A 21,728-nucleotide genomic window follows, 5' to 3' on the forward strand; every position below is an offset into this window, starting at 1 on the left:
AACTCCCGGAAACCCTTGCGGCATCGGCCTTCTACACACAACAAATCCCGGCGTGCCTCTGGGCGGCACGGGGTGGAGGGTTCTAGAAGGCGTGACGTGGGGTCTGGAGCGGGCTCAGAGACGGGCGCCTTTCAGCAGTCGCTGTGGCAGCAGCCGCCGGGTCTGGGGACGCGGGCGGCCAGGGCCGCGGGCGCAGGGTCTTCATCCCGCCGGCCATGGCCGCGCTTGGCCGGCCCTTCTGCGGGCTACCCCTGAGCGGCAGCTCGGACTTCCTTCAGCCGCCGCCGGCCTTCCCCGGCCGGGCCTTCACGCCCGGGGCGAACGGCGCCGAGCTGGCCCCGCGATCGGGTCCCCGCACCGTTCCGAGCAGTCCTGGCGGGAGCGCGGCGCGCAGACGGTGAGGAGCCCGGTGGGCGCGGGGCGGACGGGAGGGTCGGGCGTCCCTCGCGGCGGGCGCGGGGCTAGGTGCTCAGCGCTCGGACTCGTTAACCTTCCGGGGAAGCTTCTTAGCCTCAGTTTACAAATGAGGAAACTGAGCCCCGGAGCCGTTAACTGTAGGGAGCGTAAGGTTTCTGAGTCCAGGGTTGAAGCTTGTCCAGGTCTGGCGGGCGAAGCCGGGCCGACTGGAGCCTGGAGGTCCCTTAGGGGCGTCTGCGCCTCGTCTCCTTCCAGCCCGCGGCGAGTCCGCTGATGGTAACGACTCCCGGCGCTTCTCGGACACCGTTTCCTAATCCGCAAAGTGAGAGCAGAAAATCTGCCCTCTTAGTTCGAGCATGGAAACAAACTTAACACAGCGCCTGCATCGAATATGTTTTCCCGACCTTGGCCCCGCCAAATAGATTTCTCATGACCTTAGGAAAATGAGCAGTTTAGATCTCAGCCTCGGACTGCCGTACTGGCCTTGTGACCTGTATGTGCCAGGAAGGGGACAGGTAGTACGTGTAGGATGGGCAAGATCAATGGACCAAGAGAGAGTAGATGCTGAAAGCATAATAATAAAGTACATTTCTCAGTTGATTGAATTTTTTTTTTTCCCCAACAGTGTCTCGGTTCACTGTAAAAAGAAACACAAGCGAGAGGAAGAGGATGATGAGTAAGTTTTAGGCACCATTTATTCACTTAATGATCGTTGTGAGTTTAACCTCTTTATAACATCTTAAACAACTTGTAAGTGAAAAAGGAACACATAGAGTGTCTCAAGAAACTGGTAACATTGGTTTTCTTTTGGGCAGGGGAACTGGATGGTTGGCAGACAGAAGTTGGAGGAAGACTTCATGCTATAACTTGTAAGAATTCCAAGTGTGCAAAGGGATACATACTACAGAGCCTGATAGTCCACACTCTCAGTTCTCTTCCCCACAGACAACTTCTGTTACCTTATTCCTATTTCCCTTTTAGATTGTAGTCCAAGATTTACAAGTTTATAATTGTATAAACAACAACAGCAAAAAAAATTAATTGCCAAGTTGCTTCTGGCTCATGGAGGCCATGTAGGACACAGTAGAAGTGCCCCATAGGATTTCAAAGGGTGTACTTTTTGCAGAAGCAGACTGCCATATCTTTCTCCTATCAGAGCTCCTTATAATTGTATACCAAACCAAACTCGCTGCCGTCAAGTCGCATCCCACTCATAGAGATATCCCTCCTTGGGTTTCTGAAGCGGTGTTATGTGCCATCCAGTCGGACCTAACTCATGGCATCCTCTCCTTGAGTTTCCAAGGCGGTATCACTATGGAAGTAGATTGCCCAACCTTCCTTCCAAGGAAGTGGCTGGTGGGTTTGAACCGCCAGCCTTCTGGTTAGCAGTCAAATGCCTTAGGCACTATGCTAACAGAGCTCCTTATAGACCTTCTAACCTTTATGGGAAGATACTGTTCATGCTATGTGACACATGGTTCTTTTCATTTTACTGTCCTGTAGCTTGTTCATATCAGCCCATAGAGTTCTGTCCAATTTTTTTTCACCAGTTGAATGGAATTCAATTGTAGGGCTATTATTGGGTGCTGTCGAGTCTATTTTGACTCATCGCAACCCCATGTGATAGGGTAGACCTGCCCTATAGGGTTTTCATGACCATGATTTTTATGGAGGCAGATTACCAGGTCTTTCTCCTTCAGAGCCTATGAGTGAGTTTAAACCACCAACCTTTAGGTTAGCAGCTGAGCACTTAACTGTTGACTATCGGGGCGTAATTACCTAGTTTCTTACTGAGAGATTTCTAAGTCATTTCTAATCTTTTGCTATTACTAATAAAGTTACTGTGACCCTTTTAAAAATCTTTTATATATTTGCTGGTAGGTCAATGGATTGCTAGATAATCACTGCATCTGTTCAAGAGATGTTGCCAGCTTATACTCTTGTTGACAGTGGGAATGCCTGCTACTCCATCTTCTCACCAGAACGATAATTCCAAATTTTTTGATCATCGCTTAACTGAAAGGTGAAAAATTACATTTCAGAGACAGGCATTCTAGTAGAAAAATGGGTGAAAATTCCCCAAAGAGGAAATCCAAAAGAGTAACTAGCAAATGAAAAGGCGTTAATCTCATCAGTCTTTAGGGAAATGCACGTTAAAACCACAGTGCACTGTCACTCTACCATCAGATGTTGGAGAGGATGTGGGGCAGTGGGGATTTTCATCCCCTATAAACATAAATTGGAATGAACAGTTTGGCATTATCTGATAAAGTTGAAGGCATGCATACTCTTTGACCCAACAGTTCCCCTTCCTTGATACATACTTGTACCCTGGTGAAGTTCATATATGCACCAGGTACAAGAACGTTCATAGACACCTTGTTTATAATAGCTTAATACTGGAAACAATCCAGATGTCTCTTTTAAGAGTAAAATGGATAAATTATGAATTTGTACAATGGAGGCCTATACAGCATAGAAAGCAGAATGTTCTGTACCTACCCACATCAATGTAGATATGTCTTATAATACAAGGGGGGGAAATCTCAAGAAGGTATACAGAGTAATTTCTAAAATGCCAAATTTGAAATCAGACAAAACAGAATTGTTTAGGGATACATATCTACATACATGATAGTGCATTAAAGGGAAGTGATTTTTATCCAAAAGGAAGTAATTTTCATAAAAGACAGTATTTACCTCTTGAAAGTACTATGTGGGGATACTGGCAGCATTCAGAATGTTGAATGATATTTTCATGGATGTTTGTTTTGTAACCATTGGTCATAGCTTGTGCGATTCACTTGTGCATGTAGGATTTTATGATTCAAAAGATTAAAGAAATTGGATAATTTGCATTTTACTGCTTATAAACGACCATTTTCATTTAAGCCATTTGTGTTTATTTTTGTTTGAATTGTTCATTTTTTTGCAAATATTTTATTGACAGTTGTGTTTTTCTCATTGATTTCCAAGAAGTCTTTTATTAAGGAAATTAGCAAGTGATTATGTGTATTACGAATGTTTTCTCCAAATTTTTTTTTTTGTCTTTTAAGTTTAAAGTGTGCAAACTGTCAGCTAGAAAAGCTAGCCGCTTTTAGTTTATATGTGGAGAGATCGAAGCTCTGGGAGAAGGGACTAGACGTTTGGAGGTCTAAAGCCCAGATTGTGCTGTCCAACCTTCACTTCCGTAGTTCTTTTCTTATCAGTATTTAGAAGTCTTTATGTCACATTTTCCATGCAGCTTAATCATCATTGAGCTCTGATTGTATGCAGAGTGTACCCCAAGACATGAAGGAATTTAGCTAAATCATATTGGGAGTCAAAGGTTAGAACCCAGTTCTTAACACTCAGTTTCATTTAATAGTTAAATTGTTTTAGATGTGCTAGGTAATTACATATTCTCTCATATACTTTAAAACTATATATATATTATGGACATATTTGATACATATATACATTAGCACATGTACTGAGGCTGGCACAGGACCAGGCAGTGTTTCGTTCTGTTGTACACAGGGTCACTATGAGTCAGAGCCAACTCAATAGCACCTAACAGCAACAACACATGTGTATATCTAGACATTCTTAATAATTCCTTGTGAGCTAAAACACTGTAAACCAAACATGTAGTAGTTCATTCCTCTCAAAAATACAGGTTCCAGAGAGCATTGTTACTTCTCAGATTTTATATCACCAGAGACTTTAATGTTGAATTTCCCAGTCTTGAAATGGAATAGGAATTTCCCTTATAAAATGCATGCTGCTTCCTTTGACCCTCAGTTTAGAAAATGAGAAGGTAAGGCGTGAATTTTGGCTACAGAGCTATGTTTTCTGGTCTTGACATTGCCCTTGCTGATGCCTAGGCAATAAAGTAATTTTAGTCTAAGTACTTAAGTAGAATGGGAATGCTTGCTTATTTTAACTTGATTTACATAGCTGTCGGTTAAACATGGGCGTGTTGTGCTTGCAAGTACTAATTTATGGAAAGAGCTTGAACAGTTGAACGTCCCTAAGGAGTGAGAGGAATTAGTGAAAATGGCACAGAGGGAGGACAGGAGCTCTAGAGTCTGGTCCTATACATCAGCACACTAGCTTGCTGTGAGACTTTGGAGGGGGTACTTAGCTTTCCCAGGCCCCAGTTTTCAAATTTGCAAAACAAAGAAATAGGATTCGACAAACGCTAACATCTCTGTCAACTATGAATTTGTCTAGAAAGTGAAGATCGTATGTTGTAAGGTGGGAGAACACTGAACCTCGTTACTGGTGATGAACTGATAGAGCCGTTATGACGACCTCTGATACTTTGGAGGAGAATGAGAAATCAATAGTATCACCTGCACCTATACTTGGAAGAGACCTGATGAGGCATACATTATACATTTTTTGCACAAAAGGAATTTAGAATGCCTGCCAGACCACTTCCCCATATGGCCAATTTGATGGTGCCAGCAGTATGGCAGAATATGGCTGGTGCTGAATTACTGCCTTGTGATACTCGGTTCTTTTACTTCCCATTTGACCATTTCAGAGCAAATTAATAGGAGTGACTAGAAGTTCCCACATGGAACACTTCTAATCTGAAAAGGCAGAATCCTATAGGTACAGCCTAATGTGGCAAAGAGCAGTGGAAGAAAACATCTCAGAAAGCTGTGAGGGTGACAAAAAAGAATGTGTGGTTTTCTGTCTTGTGGTCACACACTCAAAAAATCTTGAGTTTTTAAAAATTTTTTTCCAAATAAGAATTTAAAGATGGGAATGATACACATTTCATTTGTTTTCTACCGAATTTTTTAAAAAGTTGGGATTTTCATTGAAATTTTTTTTTTCTTCAGTTGTCCGGTGAGAAAGAAAAGGCTGATTGAAGCAGGGCTTGGTCCTGGCCCTGGTGACTGGATTCTTTGTGCACATCAGGAAGTAGAGGGTCATGGAGGGAATCCATGCACTGATGGCCTTTCTGCATCTGGCATGTTAGATGTGATCTGTGAAGAAATGGATCAGACAACCACAGAACCACAGTGTGAAGTTGCCCGGAGGAGGCTTCAGGAAATTGAGGACAGGTAAATGGGCAATATACAGCTGGTTCATTGCTATAAAAATCGGGGAACTCAAAGTGTACACTTCACATGTTAAAGTGAGCTATCTCCATAGGCTAGAATGGCATGTTTTCACGTACTATTTCTGAATCTTTAATTTGTGGTTTGTGAGATAGTTTTCTGGGACACTGTCTTCACATTTGATAGCATCTTACATAAAACAGTTTTGTTAAATTGAAATGCTTAACAACTCATACATGCTTTTTGTACTCCAACGATTTTTATATGGAACTTTTACTGTAGCACTTGTTGCTTTTATCCTGTTTTGTTTTGCTTTTTCCTTTGCTAGAATAATGTATAATAGCTGAGCTAAATAATTTTCCTTTCTCTGCTCCTTCTGCTGCTTTAATTTACTTAGGATAATTGATGAAGATGAAGAAGTTGAAGCTGACAGAAATATTAACCATCTCCCCAGTCTTGTCCTTTCTGATACCATGAAAACAGGTTTGAAGAGGGAATTTGATGAAGTCTTTACAAAGAAAATGATTGAGTCCATGTAAGTTTTGGTTCCTGGTTTCTGTGAATTATACTCTTTATACTTTTTAAAATGCACTGTCTCTAGACAGTGCCTGTCCTATCCTAGTCATCTCTTTCATCGCCTGATTATCAGACAAGTGAAAGCACAGGAGGTTTTGTACTTAGCCTGCAGAAGACAGGCCTTTTCTTAGTTTATTGCGAGGAGCAAATGTGGTACAGGCAGGAGTTTGAAGTAAGTACAGGCAGGAGAGGCTACCTTGTCTTCTTACCTTGTGGTTGAAATCCTGGGATGCACTGTAGATTCACTACAGTCTTAATATCTGGGAATGGAGGACTGGCAAGAGAGAGTCCTTTCATTTATGTTCTCATGATACAGGCTATAGGAACCACATTTTGAAACTGCTTATTTTCCCGGCTCTGTCATTTATCCACAAACACCCATTGCAACCTAGGAAACAAAAGTTTACTAGCAGTCAAAATAATCACCCAAAGGCCACAAACCAAAGCACATATTCTTGGCTCATATCATAGCCTCTCTGGCCCGTTAGCAGAGACACCTTGCTTTTGATTTAGATTTAAGCTTAGTTACTTGGTTTCCGACATCATCAGAGTAGAAAAGAAATAGCTAGTTAGAGCAAAAGAAACAAACTCACTGTAGTGAGTAGTGACAGTTAACAGTGTCAAAGGACAAGATAGGAAGCTAGAAAGCTAACATAAACCAAAACCAAACTCACTGCCATTAAGTCAATTACAACTTATAGTGACTGTCTTTGGGTTTCCGAGGCAGTAAATATTTACAGAAGTAGATTGCCCCCTATTCCTTCTGTGTAGTGGCTGGTGGGTTTGAACCGCCAACCTTCTGGTTAGCAGTCAAATGCCATAGGCACTACGCTGCCACCAGAGCTCCTTGCAGAAAACTGACATAGGAAAACCTAAAATGCAGCACAACGTGGGGCCCTTTGGGATAAGTGCAAATGACTAGTTCTATCATCTTGGTAGTCCTCGAGTCTAGAATCTCCCACATAGCCATTGTCCTCTGTGTAAAATAATGTTCAAGTTATAAAATACCATTTAGCCATTTGTTGTGCTGTTAGGTGCCATTGAGTTGATTGTAACTCACAGTGACCCTGTGTGCCAGAGTAGAATTGTCATTGTCTTAGAGTTCCATAAGCTTTAATCTTTATATACCTTTTTTCCATGTTGGGTTCAAACTGTCAGCTTTTTGGTTAGCAGCCGACCTCTTCCATTGTGCCAACAGGGTTCCTTTTTAGGCATTTAGGCCAAGAAAATACTTTATATATACTTGATGTTCAATGATGGCAAATTTCAGCGAACGGAAAATGAATCTTAGAACACCAGTCCCAGTGATGCCAGATAGATGAAGCATTACTGCCTTTGGACACAGTGGAAGTGATTGAGCTTGGAGGTTCATCTGCTTTTGGTGTTAGATCACAGAGGCTTTATGTTAGTGCTCTAGCTTAAGCTTATGATTAACGACCTTGTCCTGAGAGTGGGTAAAGAGGTTAGCAAAGAGTAAGCAGGTCATATTGCCCTCCAGCCTCATACATAGCACTTTCTGGTTTTGGTAGTTTTCCAGAAGCTAGCCTTTGGGAGTGTTCTTCCTTTTGGTGTTTTATGTCGACTTGCTTGCCTTTGGGTACCAGAAGCCATCACTGCCAGAAAAGGAACGTAATCATTTTGTTTTAACTGAAAAGAATTATACTTAATAGCTGTATCAAGCAAAAAGCAACTGAAACATACTTTTAATGTGTTGTCCCAGTGTTTCATTTTCATTTGTTACGATTTTATACAAGATAGCAGCCCACATCTGCTAATGTTGACCACAATTTCTTTAAAACTTAAAATGTTAAAATAAATCTAGGACCTTTGTTTTACACATGGGATATTTATGTTACTTTTAGTCAGAGCACTAGTAAAGCTGGTTGGTTTAGTTACAGAATTGCATGCAGAACTGTGGACTTACATATTTGAGTGGTCTTTTTGAAGATCGGGAGCTCTGGTGGTGTAGTGCCTAAGGCATTTAACTGCTAACCAGAAGGCTAGTGGTTCAAACAAACCACAGCCACTCCTCAGAAAGAAGATAAGATCAGTTTGGATTTCATAAATCTGTTTGGATGCTATCACTTCTTACCCATAAGGTATTAAGTAGCAAACGTGAGCTTTTCAGTGTATCTCTCTTATTTCCATGTCCTAAAATTTTTTATAAAAATATTTATTTTATGTCTTAGGAGCCGTCCTTCCATGGAGCTTGTGCTCTGGAAACCTCTCCCTGAACTCCTTTCTGATAAGCCAAAGCCGCCAGCTAACGCTAAGAACTACACAGGAGAGAATCAGACTAAGCATGCAGCTACTGGCACTGCCTTCCCTCAGAGAACTGAGCTGTTCTTGGACCCACAGCAAACAGGGCTGCCTCTTTATAATAGTCTGGAGACAGCTGCCTGCACAGAAGAAGAGATGGAACTCTAGAAACCATTTTCTATATTAAATTTATCAAATTTTAGAAGGTTCCTGTGTTCAGCCATGAGCCTACTTGCATAGTATAGGGACTTAAAGGTTGTATAAAACGGGTGTAATAAAATCTCCACCTGTGGTTTGGGGTGGGACTATTTTGGGTAGCCATTTACTGAATTCAACTTTTTGCCAACGAAGCTTTCCTCAAGGGAAAAGCAATTTTCTAGGGGGCTTATTAAATGTTACAGCCTCTGTCTACGCAGGCAAGTATAGGAGCTATATGGGTAAGAGTGACTTCAGTCACCTCTTACATTTTGTAAACCATTCAGTCACTTGAGATGAAAAAGTTGCGTTAAGAAGAAGGTACCTACTACAACTGAAAATTGTGTCAGCTTAGTCTGTGGACAACTCTGTTTACAGTGGTGACTATATGTAGTTGGTGAGGACAGAAGAAAGCAGTAGCTTAAGGCTATTAAGAAATTGGACAAGGGCCCTAAGATTTGTGTATTAGTTGTCCATTCAGCATAGCTGAGTGTATTGGTTAGATAGCCAGTAGCTTGTTGCTCACCTCTTCGCCTCTGAAAATGCAGATTTTTTCCTTCAGATTTTATTTGCCTTGTCCTAGTGTTGCCTCTTGGTTTTCCCTGCATAATTGGTAAGCCTGGTTATTCGGTAATGTTTACAACTTAATTAACTTTGAGTGATAGTTAAGATTGTGAGGTGTAACCCATGGTGCGAACTGGCCATGGGAGAAGCATCCCTTAACTAATCTTAAGGAAGTGCTGTGTCAATGAGACCCAGCAAGCGTACCTTTTGGAGTTTCTTGTTTTTTTTTGTTTGTTTGTTTTTTGTTTTTTAAGAGAAAGGTTGTACCTGTATTAGCAAGTCAGGGTTTTTTTGTTTTTAAATCTTAATTTAGAAAACAGTGAATGAATATTAACTCAGAACATATGGCCAAGTGATACTGAGATTGACTGAAATAGCCAATTTGCCTGGTGCTTAAACTGTTGTGCAGTAGGGCTGAAAGGCAGTAGAAATATCTTCCTCCTAGCATGGAACCTTCACTTCTTGAACACCTAAACCAGGCTCAAGGTGTCCTTTGGGCATAACCAGGTTTGACGTTTTTAATTTCTCAGGAAGAGCTCTTCTGTGTAGCAAAGGACTCTGCAAACTAAAGTGAGTTTCTTTACTGCTACCAAATATCTATTATGACTTACAAGTGAGTGGCTTTCATCACTCAGCAGGAGACCACTCCAGTTCTTTTTGTTTTGTTGTTTTCTGTGTTCCTTCCCCCTTTTTAGAGATCAGATACTTGTGTAGAAAAAAATGGTTTATGCCAAGTAGAAGTGAATTTTTAGAAACCTGTTCCCAGGCATCTTTAAAACCCATGCTGAAAAACCCCTTCCCCCATTACAGTTGGCGTAGGAGTCACAAGTCTGTTGGTTGGACTTGTTTCTTCTCTTGGCCTGTTCCTGCTTTCTCTATTTCTGTCTGAATAGTCAGGAAAAGATTTACTGTTTAATATTTAAACAAAATATTTAATGTCTACACAGTAAAATTACATGAACTTCAAACCAGTATTGAAACCAGTTGGAAACCAGCTAATAGTTTCTTAATCTCAGACTTAGAGATGAATGTAAACTGTATTCTGTTGAAATGTGCACATGTTTGATTCATGCCGTTTGAAAAAACTCCTGCCTTGTGGTCATTGTTTAATGGGACCAACTTGTCACATGTATAGCCTTAAAGAAGCCTCCATGCTAAGAAGTTTATTCTAGTGCAACTCAAAACATGACACAACTATCCAGAGTCGGGAGTTAGTCCCAGTGTTGAGATGATAGTTCTCTAAAGAAGGGCCCGAAACATGACTGTGGTTGTCTTCTGTAGGTTGGGCAGGCCTCTCTGATCAAAGGTCTGTGTGATAAAAAGGAGGAAAGAAGGGCCCAAAGCAAGGCTCTGACACTAGTAGTAGATAACAGGAGAGATTTACAGTTCTGTTAATTGTAGTCCAAACAGAACTACTTTCTTTCAGCATTCAGGTTATCTGACTTGATACTTATTTCTGCAGGAAAATGGATATTTAATGCTCCTTTTTGAACTTGATCTTCTTACTTAATGTTTGTACAAAGATTGTTTTCTTCATCTTGTGGTGCTTACTCCTCTAAGCTGTCTCCACAGTCCCAATGCCTCTGCTTTATTTTTCTTTCAGCACGCAGGGCTTTTCCTTTTGCTCCAAGGTTTTCTTCCCAGGTCTCATGTTACATAGCTTTTTCAGCATGGATCAAACATTGGCTTACTGTGCTAATGTGTGAAGAGAAAAAAGCAGGTGAGCTTTAATGAACAAATGTATATTTTCTCTTAAGTTTGAGTAGGGGGTGTGTGTGTGTTCTGTTTTTTAATTAATATGAAGAAAGACCGATTCTCACAAATACTAATTAATAAAAACTGCCACTCATTCTTGAAAAGGTACAAATGTAAATTTTAGAAAACTAACTAGGGTGGGGGGCGGAGCCATGAGAAGAATGTCTACCAGCAGGTTTGTTATTTTCTGTCTAGAACTTGGTTTTATTTTTAATAGTGACAAGAATGGTGCAGTAATAAAGTTCTGGAAGATGCTGTCAATTTTACTTTAAACTGAGAATCTGGTGTTTCTGTATTTTATCATTTTCAATAAAACTTCTTAAGTGTTTTGGACTTTTTAAGATATTTGTGTTCCAGTAATTTAGTCGTCGATGAAATCCGATAATTCTTTACTTTCCTCTACATTGTAGATAAAGCAACATTCATATCAGTATGGGCTTGTTTTGTTGGGATGAATATATTAGGTTAAAAATAAATTTCACAAATTAGCTGTTTCCAAAGTAGGCAGACCGTTTTGCCATTCTAAACCCACATGATGCTTTCCACTCAGAGCAAGTCTGCTGGTGGTTGGTGATCGCTTCAAAAATGGCCAGATGTGGAGTTGGAAATGGCACACAGAGTTCACCAAGAGGGATTTGGAACCTTTAAATGAGGAATAGGGAAGTTAACTTGATGTTCAGTTTCATGATTGCTCCTTTCCTGAGTTATAGGTCACTGGGGGGCAGTATTGCCTGCCTATTTACAACCCTGTTTTTGATTTGTTGGGCAGAAGGACTTAAGTTTGGCTTGCAGTTACAGAAAACAAAGGATACTTTTTTGTTTTTAACCAAACTGAAAATCACAACTAAAAGAAGTTATCTTGTCTAATTTTTCTTTTTTTTTTCTTCTCATTTTACAAGTTTGGAAACAAAAGCTAACTAGAGAGTGACATTTAGTACTGTAATCCAGTTTACCAGTTCTAGCCTTTCCGCTTGACCAATTAGTTTTACACAGTTTGTAGCAATACCTCAGATGTGGGTCATTCGGATTTTGTTGAAATAATTCACCAGTAAAGTGTTTTCAGGCAGAGTGTATGTCAGTTTTTAGTTCAAATCTTCTAGCCTTGTTAATTCTCTGGTTCCTTAGAACACAGTAGCTTTTAGAGATAAAGTTGTTAAAATACAGTGGTTAGACTACAGCTCCAGCAAGACAATAATGTCTTTCAACAACTGAGTGGTGGGTAAACAAGTTAATTTTCTGCCCCTCAATGAACCTTAGACATTGTAAGGAAGGTAACTTCAATTCTTAGACGACTACAATTATAGCTTAGAATATTCCTGGAGTAGGCTATAGTATGTTCTGCCTACAGGTCGTCTCCTACCTTGTTCCTGCTCCAGGAGCATGTCTGGTAGATGACAAGGAGATGACATCGGTGTTGCAAGGCCTAGGAAAATCCTGTGCATACTGTCACCTGAATCTTTTGTCTCAGTTGTGAGATATAAATACGTAATAGAAACTGGTATTGGGGGGCAGGGGGAACACTTGATTTTTAGTTGGAACATTCAACGTGTTTCAGTATGAAAATGTCCTTGAATACCAGGTGCTTTCTCGGGACTGAGCACAGTGCTTAATTTTCACCCATCTGTACAGGAAATGAAAATCCTCATCTCCACTGGTTATTATGTCTCGTGTTATTTCTGTTAGTACAGCTGCATCTTTCACGTGATGTCGCTGAATATAGATGACTTGACCCTCCGTCCCCAGATTTGTGCTGTTCCAACCCAAAAACCAAACCCACTGCCATTGGTTCTGACTCATAGTCACAGTATAGGACAGGTTAGAACTGCCCCCATAGGGCTTCCAAGACTGTAAGCAGACTGTTGAATCTTTCTCCCATTGACCAGCTGGTGGGTTCAAACTGCCGTTCTTTTTTGGTTTGCGTTTGCAGCTGAGGCCTTTAACCACTGTGCTACCAGGGCTCCTGCTGTGCTGTTATGATGGAGGCAAAAATGGTAGCATAGTGGCTAAGACACTTGCCTGCTAACCAGAGGGCTGGCGGTTCAAACCCACCAGCCACTCCTCGGAAGGAAGGTTGGGCAATCCTACTTCCGTAGTGATACTGCCTCGGAAACCCAAGGAGGGGTCGCATAACAACAACACAAATCCCAGGAGCTCTGGTAGCATAGTGGCTAAAGCACTTGACTGCTAACCAGAAGGCTGGCGGTTCAAACCCAAGATGGGGCAATCTACTTCCATAGTGATACTGCCTTGGAAACCCAAGGAGGGGTCGCTATGAGTCGGTCCAACTCATTGGCACATAACAACACAAATCCCAGAGATTCTCAGCTCTTAAATTCCCAATTATAGAAAATCAGGTGAGATAAGGTTCTCAGTAATGGGGACAGCCAAAGGCAGTCCTTATATTTATTATACAGAAACTCAGCACCTACACAGGCTTGCATTGCCAAACACACAGGCTGGGCTCTGACTTCAATGATTGGGTATTACGGTGGTTTTGCCTTCATGTCTAGTTGGGAACACTGGCTCCCAGTCACTGTACGAGTTCCCTTGTACTTGAAGCTGTGCACTGCTTTGTCTAGCTGCTCGGATTCACTGCATCCTGCCTTTTCATGTATTTGCTGACACTGACCTCCCCTGAAGTGGTCATCTTAATAAATGGAAAAAATGCCCTTTCAAGGCTGAATGGACAGAATGATCTCACCTGCTGGCACAGGTGAAGTGATTTCTATAAAAGAATTCTCTCTTGTGAAAGGGTCCCCAATGACAAGATGCCCTCTGAAGGATGATGTTACAAAGTCTATTTTAGTTAATTTAACTTCCAAAGTACATGAGGTGGTAACAGCTAACTTTTTGAGTACTTAGGATAATGTTTGGCAACTGCCAAGTGTTTATAATTCATCATCTCTCTCCTCTCAGAAACCTTCAGAGATAATGACTAAATGACCCCCTTTAAAGATGAGACAGTAAGCGATGCTATGTGCCAGTGGTAGAGTGAACCCAGAGGGTTTGAATCTAGAAACTGCTTTTAATCTCTCCATAATGGCAAGGCAATCTTGGTATTCAGTGGCATGCCCTTCTCTAACACTTGATAAGATAGTTCCGCTGTGGATCAGGCAGGTGCAGGTTTGCATCCTATCTTAGTCTCTTAACTAGCTGTGAAATGGTCAGTTTGGGAAGGTTTTTGCTAAGGAAATGGTCTTAGAAATATAGTAACTGTAGATTATTACATCACTTATCACAGACAGAAACTGAAGCGGGCTGTAATTAAGGGGAAAAGGCCTTCCTTCATTCATTAAAGTTCAATAAATTACTACCACAACAACAAAGTAAAAACTTCTGAGAGAGATTTACAGCCTAAAAAGGAAATAAAATAACAAAGACACTGCATTGCACTTTTTAATTGCACAGGTAGTTTTAAATAAAAGGAGAAAGCACCTTCCAAAGCTACAGTAGCAGGGAAAGATTTCATCAAGCATTTACATAGTAAATTTCTATAATTTTACAAAAGATTCTTCATCTTTACTTGGACTGTACATGAGGGCAAAGTCACCCCCTCAGGTAGGAATTCTGCTTGCAGAAGCCAACTAAAGACCTAAAATCAGAGGCAGGCCTGGGATGCTGAGGGAGGAAGGAGAGGCGATGAAGGGCCACCCATAAATCCCATGTCTACTTTCAAGACATTATTCCAGTGACCCTATCTCCTGAATGTCTGCATGGTTCATCTTGTTAAGTATTCTAGGGCAAACTACTCTTCAAATCAAAGTATAAGCTCAAAAGCTGTACTTTTGAACTACTGCAATATATCTGTGTACTTTGGACTATTGGATGTCAACAGACAATACTTGGGGTGATCTATGAGGTTTGAAGAAATACTTTAGAGGAATTCTCTAGAACTGTACCCCTCTATTTTGGCTTTCTGAGCAGACAGGCTTCTCTGCTGTCTTCCAGGCAGTGATGTTAATACACAAGGGAAAGGGCGATGGTACTGGACCATTGCTTACACACTAATTAGCTGGGGGAAGAGTTCATTGGCAAAAGTGTCCTCCCAAGAATGGTCTACACCAAGTGGAGAAGACATGTCGCTGAAGGGGGAAGGGGAGCCCTCATATCCACAGTCACGGTAAGCATCCAGCAGGCCGGAAGGTGGCTTCAGGCAGTGGCTGGATGAAAGCAGGTTTGAGATTCCCAGCTCTGGAATGAAGTCATCTACCAGTTCTTCCTTCACTGAGATGGTGAGTTCAGGGTGATCTTCCTCTGAGGGGCTGAGAGGTGCTTCCTCCATTTTCACTACCACATTAGCTTGACTTTCTGTCTCAGAGGGCATCTCTAAGACTAGGGGCTTGGTATATACGTGGTCAAAACGAATTAGTTCATTAATGGCTTCCAGCTTGGCTGGTGACGTCCCCAGTGATGGAGAAGGGGAGGCTGGTAAGGAACTGGGTCCTTCTGGATAGACCTCTGGGAGCTCCTCCAGGTTGGGAGACTCTGGGCAAAGATACCTGAAGAACATGACTGGGTCCATGTTGTCCAGAATGCCCAAAAGGATATCAGCCTGCAAAAAGCAAAAAATAAACTGAAAATTGAGTCCAACTATCAGAATCTACTTGAGAATGCACCTAGAACACTTAGTCCTACTTTATTAATGTAAATGAAGCACTACATTTAGGATGATTTTAGGACCACCAGACCCATTTATCCATACTTCATGTCCTAATCACCTAGAAATAGGAAGGTAGTCAATGTTCACCTTGCATCCCACCAAAACTATCTTCCCCTACCCTCACCTGTCTGGTTAGGGATGTCAGGTGATAGGTGGCTTTACCTAGTTACACAGCTCTTTAATCAACCAGATGGATCCCTACCTCAGAGTCTGAAGAGTCAACACCATCAGAATCCCCGGGGAGATGTTCTGGAGGGGTGACAACTGGGCCTGCACCTGCTGCAGAGGTGCACGTAGTCTGAGTGCTGCGGACTCAGCAGACCCGGCCACTGGCCTCGCTCCATTCCCCTGGGAGAAGAGACTGAAATGAATCAACAGCTCAAACAGCCATGAGGCCCGAAGGAAATATTAACCAGGCAGCTAGGATTCTCAACTTCCAAGTAAGCTAGAAAACGATTTATCACTGATTCTTTAGAACTGGCAATCCCTCCCTTTTGTTTCCATTTTCTTAAGTCCTCAAGAAAGGCTAAGAAAACACAAGACTAACTTCCCATTGTGACTTTGTGCACTGAAAATTTTTTATTCAATACAAAGATTCAGGCCATACTGATAAATATCCTTCATTGGGTTTATAGCAAATTTCAGCCTAGAATCTTAAGATACATTTTTTCCATTCTTCCTGAACACTACCTTCACAGAGTAGAACTGCCCTGTGTTTAACCTTAGATTTTCACTCAAGAATTTGCTATCATATGCAAAACTACCACCCCTACATGTCATCACAGAGGTGTGTATCACAATGACTCCTTTTCCCTACTCGTCTGTAGTTACCAAAGAACTGTAGTTTTAGTAGAAAAAGTCTGATTTGACCATCTCTTTTATTCTGATTCTTAGTGTCTGCATGGTTCATCTTGTGGGTTGTATTTGTCAGAACTTGTTCTTAGACAGCCATGTAACTTACTTTATACTTGAATAATGAGTGTCGTTAGAGAAACGCCACCTTGCCTGCATGGAAATGTTTTAAAACTAAAGGATAATTCCAAGAACTCCTGTGATTAGCACTCCAGAATCTAAACATAATCATGGGGTTATGTCACTTAGAACCAGTTCTGACATATGAAACGAAATGAAGACGACGAATTACCCTGGTCTCTGCCTCCTCTTCAGTAACCAGGGCATCCATCCCCAAGCGCTGTCTTAACTCCTGGTTCTCAACGATAAGGCCATGAGTCTTCTCTCGCAAAAGCTGATTTTCAAGCAAAAGTTTTTGGTTCTGGAAGTTTTTAAGAGGCTATTAATATTAAATAACGCGTCTAAATTTTTCACTGAAGAATTCACCTAATACAGTTACACTACAATTGGTTCTCTTTCCTCCTCCTTGAATGCTTAGGAAACTGTATGCTTATGTAATTATTCATGGTAGGTACTAGAAGAGCAGGCCATAATTAGGAAAAATATGCTATTTAAGAAGTGCCATTTCATGGGGGTCGAGAATAACACAATGCCTCCAGCCACTAAAGGGCGATTCCTGGTGCTAATTTAAGTGAAGTTGCACTAATTCACCACGTTAAAAACAAATTGTCTTGAATTGGCAGGAAGTGGTAGTAATGGAGTATAAAATTAAACTGGGGGGCTGGGACCCACAAAACTTAAAAACAACAACAACCAACTCCTCAAAGATTGTTATAAAAACCATCTAATAATTAAAACTTTAAAAACAACATGAACGAGAGCTTATTGCTTACAGGGTACTGAATTTCTGTTTAATGTGATGAGTAACATTTGGCAATGGTTAGTGGAGACGGATGTACAACATGAATGAAGTATCACTGAACTATGTATTTAAAAATGGTTAAATGGCAAATGTTATATATTTTTTACCACAACATAGTTTATTTAAAAAAAAAAAAAATTAAAGAATGTATCTTATAAATTCAGGAGGTATAACTGACAAGATAGGTAAAAGGCAAGCCCTAGAAGGGGAAGGGGACATTTGGCCTTAGCGGGCAAGTCAGAAGGGTCTCAAGTTTAAGCAATGATCTCCTGTTGCCTCTACAAATTTCTTAAAACTAATTTGCTAGACATTCTTGAATTCTCAACCTTTGAGAAATGCCAAATTGTCTGAAATAAACCACTCTGCTCTCAAGTTTTACCACTTCAGCAATTACCTACCTACCCTTAGATACTTAGATTAATTTAACTAATAAAAAAACCCAAACCCACTGCTGTAGAGTTGATTCTGACTCAGACTCATTTGTATGCTCAAGAAGTTGAAATGATTTGCGACTGACAGCCAGGTGTCAGAACATTCCTCAAAGAAGGAGTTACAGTACAGTGGCTACAAATGAGAGTCTAGCCTTCATACCTCTTCTTCCAAATCTACCACTTGCTGCTCCAGCTCACTCATCCGTGCTTTCTTTCGGTCTCTGGCGGTCTGAGCTGCTACTCTGTTTTTCAGTTTCCTGAGAACAGAAGGAACACACCATACTGAGTCATCTCAAAACTTATTTTTATCTTTATTTGCAAATCTGGCCAGCTGGTGCTTTCATTTTATTTTACGGTTTACATCAGACTCTTGATAAAATACGCTTCTAGCTCCTCCCCTCAACAAAACAAAACATACAGCCTTAGGTCCATCTGGCTTGAAGACGTGCTCTAGTCTCCCCGTATTGCGTCACCCATTTGTCTCATCCCGTCACCCATTTGTCTCATCCCGTCACCCATTTGTCTCATCCCGGGCCCCACAGGAGCAGGGCACACAGGCTATTCCTCTTGCATCATAAAAAATTTTCCACCTCCCCTCTCCCTCGCCCCCGCTGCTTCCTGACTCCAGTTCTACACCGGCTCCAACCCGGCCTGATTCAGTCTAGTAAGGCTGCAACTGCGTTATGACATAACCCCCTCCTTCCCCAAATCCCTCTCTGGTAAGGGTGGAGCTGATACTCTCCCCAAATGCTGAGATCCTAGCTAAGACCCCCTGATGGCTGGGCTCCGGTGGGTTCAAGGAGCCTTAATAAATCACAACCTGCAGCTACAATACCCACCCTGCAGCACCGCGGAAGAAAGACCTGGTGATTTGCGCCCCCGTAAAGAATGTGGCCTTGGAAGCCCTAGGGCAATTCTACTGTCACCTGGAGTCGCTTTGAGTTGAGAACCGACTCCACGGCACCTAACGACAAGCCGTAAGCCCATTACATGCGTGTCTCACTCAATCTTTCCCAACTACCTCAGGAACTAAGGACGCTGAGCTTGACTGTTCAAAATGCCACACAGCGCTCACAGCCCTTTCAACAGTTCTGTCATTTCAGCTCCGCACCCCTCCAGAAAACAGGGAAACCAAGAGGCTCGTCGACTCCCTGTTAAAGTCACAAAGACCAAGTTCAGAGAAGCAGAGGGACCGACCTGCAGTCACACAGGAAGAGGGCCTAGGAGCCAGGTACCTGTATCCCCAGCCCTGGCCAGCTCTAAGAAAGAAAAAGGCCCGACCAGCATGGGCCTCCACCCCGCGCCGCAGAAGCGGCAAGTCCAGGCTTCCTGCCCCGCCCCGCCCCGCGCCACGCTGGCACCGGACGTGCCAGGCGGCCGGCGCACGAGCGCTGCGAGGCGGTCAAGACCCAGCGCCCTGTCCCGGCCTCGGACCTGACCCCAGCCCCAGGCCCTCTGGGACCTCGTGCCGACGCCGGCCCCGCGCCGGCCCTCACCCACCTCCGCAGTGCCTTCTCTTCCGGGCTCAGGTGCGTGAGGCGCTGTCGCTTGCGCGCCTGGGTAGGTCCCCCGCCCGCTGCTTGCGGAACCATGAGCGGCAGGGTCCGGCCGGCCGGGGCTCCGGCGGCGGCGGAGGCGGGCTTGCTGGACAGAAGTAGCATCTTGGGGGCCCCGGTGGCCGGGCTCGGCGCGGCTGCCACTACCACCATCGCCAGAGACCGTCTACGCGAGTTTGCGCCTCCGCCGCCCAATGGGCCGTCTTCGCCGCGACCAGCCTTTCTACGGTCGTGGCCCTCCACGATTGGTCGCCGCTGCGTGACGCGCGGCCCAGCTTGGTGCCCATTGGTCCTACGGGCCTGTTGGGGGCGGAGTCGAGGCCGCCCTCGTGGCGGCCGCGGTCCACCTCAGAGGGAGAGAGGGACATTTGCTGCGGGGGTGACCAGCCAGGCCAGCGCAGGGCCGGTGCTGGGAGTCGAGGCCCAGGGGGTCGGAAGGAGCCCCGGGACTACAGAGAACGACTGGGGTAATCCCAGGCCCGCGCGGGAGGGGCTCAGACGAGCTCGAGTTTCCTCAACAAAAGGACTTTCCTCCCAAGGCTGACGCATTTTCCCCGGAATGACAGTGAAATCCCAAAGCCACCGATCTCCAGACTGACGAATTTTTCCCGAGACTAACAAATTTTTGCTTTAGCCTGACAAAATTTTATTTCGTGCGCTCCTTAGGCCCTCGAGTGGAACGGAAACTCAAAAGAGAGCTTGAATTGGGTCTTGGGTTAGAAACAAGCCTGGAAAGAAATTCTCCACAAGTCCTTGGACAGCCCCTTAGGAATGAAGTCGCGCATCTGAAAACTAAGTTTAGCACATACCTAAAAAACCAAACCCGCTGCCATGCAGTCGGTTCCGACTCTCAGCGACCTTGAGAACAGAGTAGCACTGCCCCCTAGAATTCCCAAGGCTGTAAATCTTTACGGAAGCCGTCTGCAGCGAAAGCTGGTGCGCTGGAACCACCTACCCTTTGCATAGTAGCAGAATGCTTTGCTGAGGATTTAACAAATGATAGATGTTATTCTATCCGGGTGGTGGGAAGAAAAGTAATTTGTTTTTTCCTTACATTTCTAAGTTCTCTACCATAAGCATACATTTAGCAAAATCCACGTGTAAAAGCAAGGGGGCTGGTGTTAGTTACCCTCAGTCCTGTCATCCCCAGCCAGGCGCTTGCAGGCTCCTGCCGGGCAATGAGGGGCCCACGCTTGTGAAAGAGGCGCAGGGAAGATGCAGCAAGACACCAATTTGGACACAAGGATAGTAAAATGGAGAAACCCTTGGAAAACATGTCAAATGTGCATGTCCACGTTGTTGAGGCAAATTGCAAAATGTTAAGTTCCCCAGAATTACAAAGCAATACTTTTTTGTTAGGTGCTCTTGAGTTGTCTTTAGCAAGCAGTTACTGCTGCCTTCTTTGTTCTAAGGACTAGGAGTGCATTGTAGTCAGAATCAGTAGTAGCTTGTAGTTGGAAGATAAGCAGACATGAAATGTTAAGATAGCAGGGCACTAATTGCTGAAAAGGAAATAAGGAAATCAATACCATTTACAATAGCTATCACAAAATAAAATACTTGGTAATAGATCTCACTAGGGACACAAAAGACCTGTACAAAGATAACTACAGATTTCTACTCCAAGAAAGCATAAGAGATCTACATAAATGGAGGAACATACCATGCTCATGGATAGGAAGATGGAACATTGTGCAAATGTCAATACTACCCAAAACAATTCATTCAATGCAATCCCAATACAGATCCCATCAGTATTCTTTAAGGATATGGAAAAAACCATCACTAATTTTATATGGAAAGGAAGAGACCTCGAATAAGCAAAGTGCTATTGAAGAAGAACAAAGTAGGAAGTCTCACACTCCTGGATCTCAAAACCTACTATACAGCTGCAGTAGTCAAAACAGCCTGGTACTGGTACAAGGACAGACACATAGACCAGTGGAACAGAATTGAGAACCCAGAAATAGATCCATCGGCCTATGGTCACCTGATCTTTGACAAAAGGCTGAAATCCATTAAATGGAGAAGAGATGGTCTCTTTAGTAAAACAATGCTGGCAAAACTGGATATCCAGTGGCAGAAAAATGAAACAAAATCCTTACCTCACACCATACACAAAAACTAACTCCAGATGGATCAAAGACTAAAACTATAAAGTTCCTCAAGGGAAAACAAGGAGCAAGTTGTGTTTGTGTTTAATTTATGGCAAAAATAGACTGTCAAGCATAACCCAAAATGTACAAACAGCTGAAGATAAATTAGATGAATGGGACAATCTAAAAATTAAATTTTTATGTGCTTCAAAAGGCTTCTCCAACATCAAGCTCAATTGGCATAACATACTATATAAAACATTGTTCCACCTCCTACTTTGGTGAGTAGTGACTAGGATCTTAAAAGCTAGCAAGCTGCCATCTAGATGCAACAATGGGTCTCTCCTCGTCAAGAGCAAAGAAGAAAGAAGAAAAACAAAATTAATGG

At 42.8% G+C, this 21,728-nt stretch overlaps 2 protein-coding genes across 2 annotated transcripts; one reads left to right on the forward strand and one right to left on the reverse strand.

The window, feature by feature from the left end:
• Positions 1-215: 215 nt before the first annotated feature.
• CCDC117 (coiled-coil domain containing 117) lies at positions 216-8,477 on the forward strand. Its single transcript, XM_007947950.1, has 5 exons — positions 216-397; positions 1,043-1,093; positions 5,253-5,477; positions 5,872-6,009; positions 8,240-8,477. The coding sequence occupies exons 1-5, from the start codon at positions 216-218 to the stop codon at positions 8,475-8,477; spliced, it is 834 nt and encodes a 277-aa protein (XP_007946141.1).
• A 6,343-nt stretch (positions 8,478-14,820) lies between these two features.
• Positions 14,821-19,397, reverse strand: XBP1 (X-box binding protein 1). Its single transcript, XM_007947955.2, is given in 6 exon segments — positions 14,821-15,375; positions 15,686-15,769; positions 15,772-15,831; positions 16,628-16,756; positions 17,849-17,945; positions 19,189-19,397. Coding segments are annotated over 6 exon segments (1,134 nt in total).
• Between the last annotated feature and the right edge of the window lie 2,331 nt (positions 19,398-21,728).

This window comes from Orycteropus afer, unplaced genomic scaffold (genome assembly GCF_000298275.1).
Source record: "Orycteropus afer afer isolate SDZICR_OR568_19922 unplaced genomic scaffold, OryAfe1.0 scaffold00197, whole genome shotgun sequence".
Classification (NCBI taxonomy): Eukaryota; Metazoa; Chordata; class Mammalia; order Tubulidentata; family Orycteropodidae; genus Orycteropus; species Orycteropus afer.